The 13,290-nt window shown below is 51.3% G+C and overlaps 1 protein-coding gene across 1 annotated transcript; it reads left to right on the top strand.

The window, feature by feature from the left end:
• The first annotated feature begins 373 nt into the window (after positions 1 to 373).
• Positions 374 to 7,558, top strand: BIRC5 (baculoviral IAP repeat containing 5). Its single transcript, XM_082604881.1, has 4 exons — positions 374 to 540; positions 789 to 898; positions 2,834 to 2,951; positions 6,263 to 7,558. The coding sequence occupies exons 1-4, from the start codon at positions 430 to 432 to the stop codon at positions 6,350 to 6,352; spliced, it is 429 nt and encodes a 142-aa protein (XP_082461007.1). The 5' UTR covers positions 374 to 429; the 3' UTR covers positions 6,353 to 7,558.
• The last annotated feature ends 5,732 nt before the right edge of the window (positions 7,559 to 13,290 follow it).

Raw genomic sequence — 13,290 nt, 5'->3', positions numbered from 1 at the left:
ATGGACGTGCCTCAGCACATGTTCCAACCCGGACGGCACAAGGGCTGGCTGGGGAAGCTGGCACTAGGCGATTCCAGGAGTGGGGTACCCACAAAAACAATAAGAGTTTGCACGCTGAAAGGGCTTAATCCATTTGTGCTCGGCAGGCGCCACTCCTTGAAACTATCACGGGCACTCCCGCCCATTCTCCACTCCTCTTCCTACCACTGTTTGCAAGTAGCTGGGATGGGAGTAAGCTCGAGGCGGGGTTGGGTCGGTGCCTGGTGAGCAGAAGCAGAGACATGTAGCGGGAGGACTACAACTCCCAGCACACCCCGCGCCGCCCAGCTTCCCATTTCCCAGAAGGCCGCGGGCGGCGCGTTCCCGACATGCCCCGCGGCGGCCGACAACCGCCGGATTTGAATCGCGGCACCGCTCGGCGGCGGCGGGATGAGTACCCCGTCGTTGCCCCCGGCCTGGCAGCTCTACCTCAAAGACCATCGTGTCTCCACATTTAAGAACTGGCCCTTCTTGGAGGGCTGCGCCTGCACGCCTGAGCGAGTGAGTCCGCGCAGCCCCCCGGAGCCCCCAGGCCCGTCCCGCCCCCAGAGCCCCGCCCCCGGCCCTGAGGCGACCCCTCCCGCGGGCCCCGGCCCCTCTGTGGGCCCCAGGGGTGACCCCTCCCGCGCGCTCCCGTCCCTCCCGGGCCCCTGGGGCGACCCCTTCTGCGGGCTCTAGCCCCTCTGTGGCCTCCCGGATCTCGGAGGAACCCCTCCGCTCTGGGGCCTGAGCCGAGCTCTCCTTTGCAGATGGCCGCGGCCGGCTTCATCCACTGTCCCACTGAGAACGAGCCCGACTTGGCTCAATGTTTCTTCTGCTTCAAGGAGTTGGAAGGCTGGGAGCCAGATGACGACCCTATGTAAGTACCTCAGGCCAGCCTCGCTGGGCTTCCGGGGTTCCCCCGTTCCATCGGGACCGTTTGTTTTGAGTTGGGCTCCCCCCCAAAACATCTGAATTTCGAAGTATTATTGAAGGACCTACGGCTTTCCAACCTCGTTTGTGCCCTAAACAGCTGCTGTAAAGGATGAGTCTCTGCTGGCACCTTGGTGATGCTTTCAACCTAATCAAATCTGATTTGGCCGAATGTCCTTCTGGGTGGAGTGTTGAAGAAAGGCTAGTTGTAGGTGCTTGATACCTTTCAGGTTAGACAGAATACTGGAGTAGATCCTGTTGTGACCTAGGGATGTCCAGGTGCCTTTCTTGTTTCAGAGTTTTTAAATCTGAAGCTTTTTTTTAATGTAAATTTATTTATTTGTTTTTGGCTGCGTTGGGTCTTCGTTGCTGCACGTGGGCTTTCTCTAGTTGCGTCAAGCGGTGGCTACTCTTTGTTGCGGTGTGCGGGCTTTTCATTGCGGTGGCTTCTCTTGTTGCGGTGGCTTCTCTTGTTGCAGAGCACGGGCTCTAGGCGCGCGGGCTTCTGTAGTTGTGGCACGCGGGCTCAGTAGCTGTGGCTCGTGGGCTCAGTAGTTGTGGCATGTGGGCCTCAGTAGTCGTGGCTCGTGGGCTCAGTAGTTGTGGCATGTGGGCCTCAGTAGTCGTGGCTCACGGGCTCTAGAGCGCAGGCTCAGTAGTTGTGGGACACGGGCTTAGTTGTTCCGCGGCTGTGGGATCTAACGGGACCAGGGCTCAAATCCATGTCCCCTGCACTGGCAGGCGGATCCTTAACCACTGTGCCACCAGGGAATCCCTGAAGCTTTATTGAACTATAATTCATACAGCACAAAAACCACCCCTTAAAGTAGTACGCTCAGTTTTGTTTTAGATTTTGTTCTTTAGGGCATCGTTTTCTTTTTTTTTTTATTGTGTGCATATATTCATACAGACAACAATATTCCCGTAATGTAATGCCACATTTTTCCCGCACCGTTTTTTCCCCTGTCAGAATCAATTGCTTCCACAGCTTGAATTTTTCTTCCCCCTAGAGAATCACCGGAGTTGTTTCTCTTCTTGGCAAGAAGAGTGTTGCTGTTTTCCCTAATGTTTGCTCTCATGACCCAGTATTGACTGGGGTGATATGGTGATCATACCAGGTATCACGGGAGATACTGGTTGTATTCTTGGGAGTGAATTTCCAAGTGCTATAATATTTTCAGATTATAGTTACTATTGGCTGTCCTTTTGGAATTTGCATGGCTGGGTGTTCGTTCCAGCCTGTTCTGGTTTTTGTTTTGGTTTTCTTTGGCCGTGCCGCGCAGCTTGCGGGATCTTAGTTCCCCAACCAGGGGTTGAACCTGGGCCCTCAGCAGTGAAAGTGTGAAGTCCTAACCACTGGACCACCAGGGAATTCCCCAGACTGTTCTCGTTATAGTGCTGTCCGCTTGCAGGGATAATTCCGAATGCACAGAATGATGGTATGAGGCAGAGGAATTCACTGGAGAAACTGGGTCAGTGGTGCCCTTTTTCCAAACCAACAGATTATGTAATAATTTGAGTGAGATGAGACAACTGCAAATGGTTCCTGGAGGATTTTCAGGGCTTTGACATGTGATACCTTTGGATTTATACTCTGTAACACTTTACCTACTAATTGCTAAAAGACTCCAGGTAGATTACATCAGCCACAGGATATGGGTGGGGCTGGGGGGAGTCCACAGAGCAAGAAGGTGCTGAGACAAGTTGTGTGGGAATGTGGGTCCTGGCCCTGGTTCCGTCCACTTCAGACTTCACACTCTGCTCCTGAAGCACAGCAGGTGTGTCTGTGAGGTGGGGAGGGGGGCTGGTGGTAACCAACTGTTGCCTTTCTCCCTTTACCTGAATTTTCTCTGTTGACCCGCTCACGTGTTGCTTTTTCTAGAGAAGAACATAAAAAGCATTCATCTGGTTGTGCTTTCCTTTCTGTCAAGAAGCAGTTTGAAGAATTAACCCTCAGCGAATTTTTAAAACTGGATAAAGAAAGAGCCAAGAACAAAATTGTATGTATTACTGGGAATAAGAACCAAGCGCAAATCCTGTTCAGCATCTTTAGTACTAAACTCCCTAGCCCGTCACAAGCACTGCATAGACGCTTCTCCTCAGTAAGCACTTCCTAAGCCCCTCTGAGGTGTGTGTGTGAGGATATAAAAGGATAGAAAAGCATCTGTTGTCCTGGAGTGTGGCCTTGGGGTTGTGCAGAGAGAAAAACGTATCCCGAGTAGAGGTGTCGTCAGTGTGCGGTTACCTCTGGTAGTGGGACATGTGATGGCTAGGCTGGCATTTCTGCCTTTAGTGACAACTGAGATGGTAGCTCATTTATACGGGGTGTGTTCATGTGTTAGCAGTGGTGGGAACAGAGGGTCTGGGGACACAGAGTAGAGAGCATATTGGGAAAGGGACATTACGTGTATTGGGAGAAGGAAGCACCAGTCCTACTGGACCTTGAAGGGATTTCTGCAGGCGAACTTAGGCTCTTGCACAGGTTCACTGGGTTATTGGAAGAGTGAAACCGTGAGTCCACAAAGAGGCAACTCCCAAGCAGCCTGGGCTGTAGAGAATTAAGGTTGCCAGAGAAAACCAGGACTCCCAGTTAAGTCTGAATTTCAGGTACACAAGGAGTCATTTTTTTAGTATATCTCACATTTTGTATGGCTGTTTACTAAAAAATTACTCGTTTATATGATGTTCAAATTTAACTGAGCATCCTCTATCTTTATATGCTAAATCTGGCAGCTCTACAGAGAGTAAATATTCAGGTGTTTAATTTCTTTTTAGCGAAGCCCTGGGCAGGGAGTCCAGATGTACCAGTTGTCTCTGCCACTCATAGACTTTGTGAGTTTAGGCCAGTCTTGGTCGTAGTTTCCTTGCTGTAAAATGGAGGATAGACTCCTGTGGTTTCTGAGGTCCTTTTCAGCTTGAAAATCGTATTCCTTTTTAGAGATCAATATAAATAGTTCTGTCTAATATGGTACCTTTTAAATGCTAAGGACAAAATTGAGAATTTTTTCAGGAAGTGAGAAGAAATCAGTGGTCAGTAAAGCGGTATATTCGATGCAGGTCTTGGGAACTGCAGTGCTGGGACTGGGAAGGGGGCTATAGGGAGGGCCTTCGAGGTTAGGGGTCAGCTCATTTTCTGTGAAGTGCCACAGATGGTAAGTATTTAGTCTTCGTGGGCCACAGGGTTTCTGTTAGAGATTATTCTTTCTTTGTTTTTTTCCGCAAGTGTTTAAAAATGTAAAAAAAAGCATTCTTAGCCATTGGGTTAAGAACGGGCCATGGGCTGGATGGATGTGTCCCATAGGGCGTAGTTTGCCAGTCCTGTTCTAGGTGAAAGACCAGCTTTGTGTACTTCAGGAACAGTTGTGAGAAAGCTGTGAGAAGTCCCCCAGATCATTTTAAAATGTATATATTTGGGGGGACTTCCCTGGCAGTCCAGTGGTTAGGACTCCGTGCTTTCACTGCCGAGGGCACAGGTTCGATCCCTGGTCGGGGAACTAAGATCCTGCAAGCCACGCGGCGCAGCCGAAAAAAAGAAAGAAAAGAAAATCAAAGAAAATTTAGAATTCAGTCCTTCAGTGGCACTAGCAGCATTTCATCTGCTCGTTAGCGACATGTGGCCAGTGACTACATTACTGGACGGTGCAGACAATTGGACATTTTCATCATTGCAAAAAATTCTGTTGGACAGGGCTGCTCTAGAGTGACACCCAATTGTGAGGTTTGTTGCAAATAATTTATCACTGATATAAAAATTCAGGTCCCCTTGTGTCCCTAGGCACATTTGCATGTGAATGGATGTGGACAGTAAGGTTTGGGGTCAGAGTGCAGGGAATGGGCATAACCAGAGGCCTGTCTGCTTCCTGCTAGAGCTCCTGGATGGCCCCTCTAGGGTACATCGCTCCTGGAGGTGGGATGGCACGCAGACCTCTACTGTACCGTGGGGTGGAAATAAGGTTGGGAGCTGATCTTTTAAACCATTTATTAAGTCAGTTATGGGATTGCAGCACACAGCTTTAGGGCAAACGTTTATCCAGGTGAGATAATTACGTGTTGCAGTTTACAAATACTGAAAACGAGGAACAAGGGTTTTTTTTGTTTTTGTTTTTGTTTTGCGGTACGCAGGCCTCTCACTGTTGTGGCCTCTCCCGTTGCGGAGCACAGGCTCCGGATACACAGACTCAGCGGCCATGGCTCACGGGCCCAGCCGCTCCACAGCATGTGGGATCCTCCCGGACCGGGGCACGAACCCGTGTCCCCTGCATCGGCAGGCGGACTCTCAACCACTGCACCACCAGGGAAGCCCAAGGAACAAGTGTTGTTTGTCGTGATGCTGTGAATTTCTGAGACCCTGCATTTAATTGAGATGCTGCTGGTCAGTTCGACAGGACCACTGGTCAGGCAGCCATCTGGGCCTGACGCTGGGCACGTGTGTGGCTGAGGTAGAGCCGGGCTCAGGGTCTGACCCTGGAGTGCAACACGTGCTCTCTGCTCCTGCTACTGCATCGCTGCCGCCTTCTTTTGAAAACAAGTTACCTCTATTGTTTTTCTTATTAGAAAACATTTAACCCAATAAAAGTCTATTGTTTGTTTTTTAATGTGGCAGAGAAATCAGGAGAGTGAAAATTAGGGAGGAGGTTTCTGGATTTGCTGATGTGATTGTCATTTGTCCCCCTGGAGAGAGCACTTAGCAGAATGAAAGGTTGGAAGCCAGATTTAGAGAGCTGCTGCAGGTGGAAGGTTTCTCTGTTTGAGGAGCAGGCTGATGCTTGACAGCGTCTGTTTAAGTGAACAAGTGGAGGGCTCCGGACTTGCTGTGGGAGCTTCAGAAGCAATGTAGGGTAGTGGGGAAGAGCAGGGCTCTGCCACAGACTGGCTGGTAACCCTGAGCTGGGTGCTACTCTGGACCTCGGTATCCTCATCTGTGTAATGGGGATAAAGGTGGCACCTACCTCATGGGGACGTGGAACAGTGAGTGAGTTAGGGTGTGTGAAGCAGGTAGAATGGTGCTTGGTACAAGCAAAGCGGTCCATCAGTGTTTTCTTTTATAATTATTGTGGGACAGCTCAAATGAGAGCTAGTTGAGGGGAATTCCCTAGCGGTCCAGTGGTTAGGACTCGGCGCTTTCACTGTTGGGGCCTGGGTTTGATCCCTGATCGGGGAACTAAGATCCCATAAGCTGAGCGGCATGGCCAAAAAAAAAAGAGAGAGAGAGGCAGATGAGGTGAATGAGGATATTTACCCCATATAGCTGGGTATCTCTATTCGAGCATGCCTAGAGCTTCAGTTTCATTTGTCTATTCTTTATTTCCAGGCAAAGGAAACCAACAATAAGCAGAAAGAATTTGAAGAAACTGCAAAGAAAGTCCGCTGTGCCATTGAGCAGCTAGCTGCCTCAGAGTGACGCCATCCCCACCGTCACTGCCCCACAGGGACACAGACACATCCTTTCCAAGGCACAGCCCTCCGCATTACCAGCTTTCCTCTGGGGCCTCTTAACTGTGCCTTAGGAAAGGAGAACATCAACATTTTGAAATTAGAATATTTACCTGTATTTTGGGGTTTTTTCTTGAAGGCGGTGCCAGGGGCTATTTCTGTTGTACAGCTGGTGCTAAGTACAGTGACGGATTCTCTCTTTTTCTTGGGTAGTTTTTGCTTTATTGATTCCTGGACTTAGCAGGGTGAGGGGAGAAGTTTGTCCACGTGGGCAGAGCCCTTTTACAGTGACCTGTATGGGCTTCACACTAACGACTGGCTGTCCAGCTGAGATGTGATGCATGAATGCGATCATTGGTCCATTGTGACTGGACAAACAGGATTAAGAATGCCATTTTAAATTTCATTTGCGTAATAATCTCCATTTATTGTGTGCACTTCTCATGTTCCAGGTGCTCTGTGTTATCTCACGTTGACATCTGCAGGTCCTGTGACCATACCTTTTTACCCCGTCAGGTCTGTGGTGTCACAGCAGCTCCCTTCCTCCCGGGTGGATTGTACAGACCCATCCCTGCCACGCCTCTGAAAGTGCGCTGTGTGTGAGGTGTTCCTCGCCATCCCATCTTGTGATTTTCAGGTTGACAAGGGGGAGCTATGGGATTAGACCCTAGACTCTGCCTCTGGACTTGATCTGTGTAAGAGCCCTTTCCATGACCGTAGCATGAGCGGCTAGCGGGGTGGAGCAGATGCAGAAGGACTGATGTCTTGAGAGTAGAGCTGGCCCCTTGCTTTTGAGGTCAGCTGAAGATACTTCTTCACCTCCAGTGGCACGTGGAAAGTTTGCAGCATTTCTCTGTAGTAGACGAGGAGAAGGTTGTCCTCTGTGCCAGACAAGGAACTTTCCAGAAGCCTGGCTCACTGCTTCTTCCTCTGGAGTTAGCAGGGCACACAGAGGGGATTCTTCCTGGGAAGTTTTGCTCTGGACCAGCTGTCATCCATGGACACAGCAGGCAGGGGTGGGATGAAAAATCCAAGGAAGGAGTTCCTGTTCTTAATATTTCTAATACTCTTCAAATAGCTACTTCCCATTAATGATGTGGATTGGGCAGCTGATAATTCCGCTGTCTTTCTAATGTGAATCTTCCCAAAGGAATAAATTAATTTAAAAAGTGGATTGGAAAACCTCTTTGGGGGAAACTTCTTAAAAAAATAGATGAGTCGTTTATGTTGTTTGCAGTCTTGCAAGATCACAAATTCAGTGATATCTGAGTTTCAACACCAGCACGGACTAAGCAGAGAGTTGGAGCAGTTGTAAAAAAGGCATGTGGGACACCCACTCCGGGCCCTAACTGTGCCCTCCAACGGTGTGCTTGCCTTGTGGGCTTTGGGACTGGCGCCTGTTGAGTTGGAACTGCAGTTTCCTCACCAGTAATGTGGGGATCCTAGAACCTTGTTGCCTCAGCTGGCTTTTTTTATTGTAGAAACATGGTTTTCATTTGAGGAGGAGAGGAACTGAGACAAAGCCCTCAGCCCCTCCTAAGATTCTGCAATGTTTTCTTTGTTTTGTTTGAATTATTATTTCACAGAACAGGACAAACTACAATTAAAAGTGCAAAGCCTTTCTTAGTCATTGGGGACACCAGTGTGAATTTTAGATGGATTTGGAGACAAGGTAAAGTAGCAGGAAACATCTAGCAGAAACTGTCATTTATGAAATTGCTGCACAATTAGCCCTAGTGAGCTGGAGGGCGCACACTGGCTGTTCCTCCCCGAGAACAATGCGGTGGCCGGAATCCCTTCTAAATGACTTGGCTCAAAGCTGTGGAGACTTGGTGGGCTGCTGCAGGCGATCTGTCAGCCCTGAATGGCTGGGTCTCCATTGCTGCACATCTGTGCCGCATTCTCCATGTCACCACCTCCGCACGGGTACCCTGCTCTCCTCCCCGAGGCTGGCTCACGCAGGGCTGAGGCCCGATGTTAAGATGATAGATTTGATTTCATCATCCTTCATGAGGTTAAGCTGCAGGGTGGATTGTTACTGTCCTATTGGAAACCTCTGGGGGTCATCTTGGTAGTTGCCAAGAATAAAAACTATTTCATTTCAAACACTTCAGACCCTACTGGGCTTTTAAAATATTGTTGGCTTTTGGTGGTGGTCCCTTCTCAGCCTGCCAACTGATCCTTCCTGCCCCAGCGGTTGCCGGGATGAGTCCTCGCAGAGAGACGGAGCCAGCCTTGGACTCCTCTGCAAGAGCCACTTGAACCCAGAACCATTTGTTTGTGTCATCTGGACTCATTCCATGTATAAACCAGCTATGAAAAGTGCACCTCAGACTTAGGTTTTTCTGCCACACCTCAGTCAGAGAGTGAAATGAATTTTTCCCTCCAAGTTTGGAGAATATTGCAGAGGTTTTTGTTATGGGGAAAAAAGCACTCCCGCCTTTATATTCACCTCAGCTGCTTATTTTTGACATTTGTGCCAATCTGTAAATGGATACTTCACTTTAATAACTGGTCCTTACACACTGGCTTCGTAGAGAAGCTGAGAAAATGTTTTTTGTGCTCAGTTTCCTTTGCACAGTGGGTATTGCTACAGTTCGCAGCTTTGTGGAGCTGTGCTGTGGAGCAAGGCAAAGCTGGGGCCGACCCCTCAGGCCATCTTACACATTTCCTCTTCTAGAAACTTTTGTTCTAAAAACCATATTTATTGCTGGACCTTAATGCCTGCCAGCGTCGGGAAGTTTCCTAGACATCTATTAATGAAGTCTAAGACCCTTGCTAAGGGCAACAGCCTCGACCTTCTCTCGAATATGTGTCTGCCTCTCAGGTTCTCCAAGTCGGTGGGAGTCTGGAAGGGTTGTAACTGGTGGTTAAGGGTGTCAGGTGTGACAAGGTCAGAGCCTGTGGGCAGCCTGGGGAATGGGGATCTTCCATTCTCAGCGCTGGGAAAGATGGAGCACCAGCCAGCCATCGCCTGCAGGTTGGCACCCCCTTGGGATGCTGACCATTCTTTGCAGGTTGTACTCACTTAAAAAGAAATAACAATTGCCAGTAAAGTCTAATGTGATCTTACCCGCAATTTTTAGATGCAGAAATGGAGATTTGTAAAGAGGTGAAATAGCTTGTCCAAGATCATACAACTAGTAAGCATTCAGGTTGGAATTTGAATCCAGGCTGTCTATCCCCAGAGCTGGGCCCTCACTGTCTAATGACAGTGCCCAGCCTTGAGGGGGTGCAGCGGGGGATGGCTGTTGGCAACGGCCTGACCCCAGGGGGCTAGTGCTATAAACCGTCCCCATTCCATTTTTCAGACAGCTTTGTCACAAAAGCCCTCATATAAACTGACACCCGCCTCCTGAGGCTCCATGGATCCTCACTGTACAAGTTTTAACTTTTTATTTTGAACTAAGGTTCACAGGAAGTCGTAAAGCTAGAACAGGGTTTCTGTGTACTCTTCGCCCAACCTCTCCTGTCATAACTACAGCACAGCGTCTGGAGTCGCTTCCAGCATCTCAGGCCTGAGCTGAGAGGAAGTGAGCGGTACAGCCCAGCGAGCTCTGAGCCAGCCTTACCATCGCCAGGGAGTTCCTGTCTCGCCCTGGGTGAATCTAGCTCTTGAAGCAAAGAGCCAACTGAGCTGTAGGTTTTCTCTCCACTGGCCCAGCGTACAGCATTTGAGCCGGTTTTCAGCTGGCTGGGACCAAACTGGGGCCTAGGTTTCTGTGGCAGTTTTCCACATGATCTCCAAGGTGGTGACGTTTGTCCATCTGTTCGCTCAGACACTTGAGCACCTATTGTTCACCGGGTGCTATGTCCAGGGCTTGAAGCCTCCTGCAGTGAGCTCACGGGTTCCTTGTTCTCTGAATGGTGGGAAGATACAGGCCACCTAGTAGCCATATGAGTGTGTCCGTGGGAGCACCAAGAAGATGACAAGGAACTCTCAGAGCATTCTGCTTGTCTAGGAATGATGAGGAGGCTGCCAGATGAATGAAGAAGGGAAAGATGTGCCAGGCAGAGGGAACGGGAGTGTCCATTCTGGGGACAGCAGGTGCATTCTGTGATGAGGGGGAGGGGTGGCTTGCTTCTGTTTCCCTCTTAGCAAAGCCTGTCAAGGCGGCCACGATGAGCCCTTCATAGGCCTGTGAGTCCTGGGGGATGAGTGCGACCAGCCATGCGGCTGCCGCCCTGCACATCAGTGCTTCCCACCTGTGACCCCAATCGTTTGAGAACCCTTTAGAAGGGTTGGTTTTGACTAGAAGAGTCTACCAGGATGAATTCGCTTCATAATGCACCCTGAGTGGAGGAGTTGACCTGTCGGGAAGGGTGATTTAGGAAGGTTCATTTTCTGTTGGAGGATGTTTGCCAATTACTCTCACAGTAATTTCGCCAGTAGTTTCTGCTGTTTCCCAGTCCTGCGTTGGAGGCCATTTATGGCGTCATCGGCCTGGAGCAGGAAGCCTGTCACTGGACTCAGGCATCCTGTTCTTTCAGCTTCTGTGAGTTAGTTCAATGTAAGTTTAAAGGAAAGAGGCTTGGCTGCAGCCCTGTTTTGTCACATGTAATTGGGATTTCTTCTATCAAAGATCACGCCTGCCCCTGATTTTGGTGGTAGTGGTCTGATGCTGGCTTTGAAGAGGTCCCGACAGCCTGGTGACAGGCTTGGTGCTCACAAGTTCTGAATTGCAAATTGATGAAAGGAGGATGAATAATGAAAAATAATGGGTCATTCTAAGTGGTACCTTTTCACTGGGCTACAGTATAATTTGGATCCATCTCAAGAGTAGATTGGCGGAATTCATCCAAGTAGCCTCTCAAGGACCAGTACCCACTGTCTGGGGACAATCCAGTCAGTGGCTCTGACTTACACATCTGGGGTTTAAAACCCTGAACCAGGGCTTTAAAGCAACAGGGAGTGGACTGCTCACCTGGCCATCTACACTGCAACACGAGCGGGATACACGTCCGTTCCTCTAGAGAGACGTGGGGCTCTGGAGGCACGGTGGCTTCAAACAGCACCTGTCGCTGGCCCTGACAGCTGAATCCTGCTCTGTTTAAGTTTTATGGGGTGCAAAGGAGACCCTTTCAAACAAGCTCAGGCGGGGAGGCAGGGGCACTGGGAGGAAGCGTGTGAAGCGTGCAGCCCCAGGGTTCCTCTCATTTTCCCTAAACACAGTCACGATCGGAGCTTAAACACACACAGAAGCAGCGCCCATCTCTGTCATATTGTGAGGCGTGTGTTAGGGTCATTACCTGCTTTTCCAGCTCCACCCCACTCTCCCCTCCTCCCCACTCCCACCACCACCTGCCACCCTGCTTTTGTAGATGGCTGCTACTCCCTGAGCACCTGCTTTTCTCTGTCTGCCTCCTGGATTCTTTCACCTTCCAGGCCCACTACCCCCTGAGAGAGGAGGGCCGCTGGCTGGCACCCAGCTTCCAGAGCAGGGGCTGGGAGAGGGCTGTCAGGAAAGAGGGTACCGAGACCGCCACAGCTAGGGTCACTCCCACCCCAACCCCGCCGCGTGCCCCAAGCCTGTCTTGGGTGTGGTGTGAGGACGACGCGTGGCCTGCATGATACCACACGGTTCCATGCCTCTCTGTCTGAGTGGAAGTATGGTTTCAGTAACTTTGCTAGGACCGCTTTCACTTCCTGATTATATTCCTCAAACCTAGAAGAGCCTGGTAGAGAAAAGGGGGCTGAGAAAACCAAACACTTAGAAATGAGAGCCCTGGGATGACCCTATGTCGAGAAGCTGCTCGTCTGAGAAGGATCACCCTCAGTGAGGCCTCTGACCCCCGTCTCTGCCCTGCATCAGGGGAGGGGGACAGCGATGGACAGTCCAGGGACCTGGAGAGGAGGCCCTCCCGTCTCCCAAGATTGAACCCCAGAGAGCCTCCCTGTGACAGCCCCAGCCTGTCCGTCCCACACATGTCACGGGTCTGCTTCTGGTGGGGGCCCCTCTGCCTGCCACCCCACTAGCACCTGACACCTGTCCTAGGAGAAGCTTCGTTTATGTTTGTGCGTGAGTGATGGACAGGCAGAGGCCGGCCTTGCCTCACTCGGCATTTGTAATTGGAGCTGAAAGGAAGCAAGACTCCTTCCTTCTGTAGCCCCTCACCAGCCCACCCAGTTCATCAGATCCCTCTGGTGGCCGGTCCTGGAGACTGATTAAGACCAGGATGCAGGGCCAACCAGCAGCCAAGTGCCCCAGTGTGTGTGTGCGCTTGGGGTGGTGGTGGGCTGCCTCTCACCATTCAGGCCACCTGCTGAGACCCGGCCCGGGCCATTTCAGGCCCCACCCTCCCTCCTCAGCCTGGCCATCTGGGCGCTGAAGAACCGGAGGGTCAGAGAAATTAAGAAATTTGCCCAGGGACCCAGAGCCAGCAGCCAGCTCGCTGGGGATGCTGGCGTTTGAACATAGCTCAGGGGCGAGCTCGGTGGGCTATCACGGCGATGACCGACGGGTGGGAGTTCCCGGCGAACTGGAGGGGCACTGCACCCAGAAGAGCCTCGGGAGCGCCCGCCTGCCGCTCGGCTCCCCGCATCTCACTCCCCGCTCCCAGCGCCCCCTCCCCGGCCCTGCTCACCAAGTGCCCCCCAGCCCTTCTCCCTGGCCCTACTCCCCCAGGTTCCAGAACGCCGTCTCCCCCACTTTCGGCTCTCTCCACCCCCACTCCGCAGCCCCCAGCTCCCCCTCACCCCCTGGCTCCCTCTTCTCCCCCATACCCGGCTCCGCTCCGGTCCCGCTCCGGTCCCTGCACCCCCGACCCGCAAGGCCCGATGGGCGCGCTGCTCAGCTTTGCGCTGCTGGTGCCGCCGTGAGTACCTCCTGCAGGTGGCGGACGCCGGCAACCACAGCGGCCACGGGGAGCTCTCTTCCCACTCGCGGCTCTGGCGCATCTGCGAAG

The sequence above is a fragment of the Mesoplodon mirus genome, assembly GCF_964341445.2.
Source record: "Mesoplodon mirus genome assembly, chromosome: 18".
Classification (NCBI taxonomy): domain Eukaryota; kingdom Metazoa; phylum Chordata; class Mammalia; order Artiodactyla; family Ziphiidae; genus Mesoplodon; species Mesoplodon mirus.
Note: the sequence above shows the minus strand (reverse complement) of the source record. Positions and strands in the feature narration are given on the sequence as shown.

Excerpts from the sequence above, each read along its gene's own strand:
- BIRC5 (XM_082604881.1), top strand. The coding sequence starts at position 430 with ATGAGTACCCCGTCGTTGCCCCCGGCCTGGCAGCTCTACCTCAAAGAC. Across the intron at positions 899-2,833 it reads GAGCCAGATGACGACCCTAT|AGAAGAACATAAAAAGCATT; the intron begins GTAAGTACCTCA and ends TGCTTTTTCTAG. Across the intron at positions 2,952-6,262 it reads AAAGAGCCAAGAACAAAATT|GCAAAGGAAACCAACAATAA; the intron begins GTATGTATTACT and ends CTTTATTTCCAG.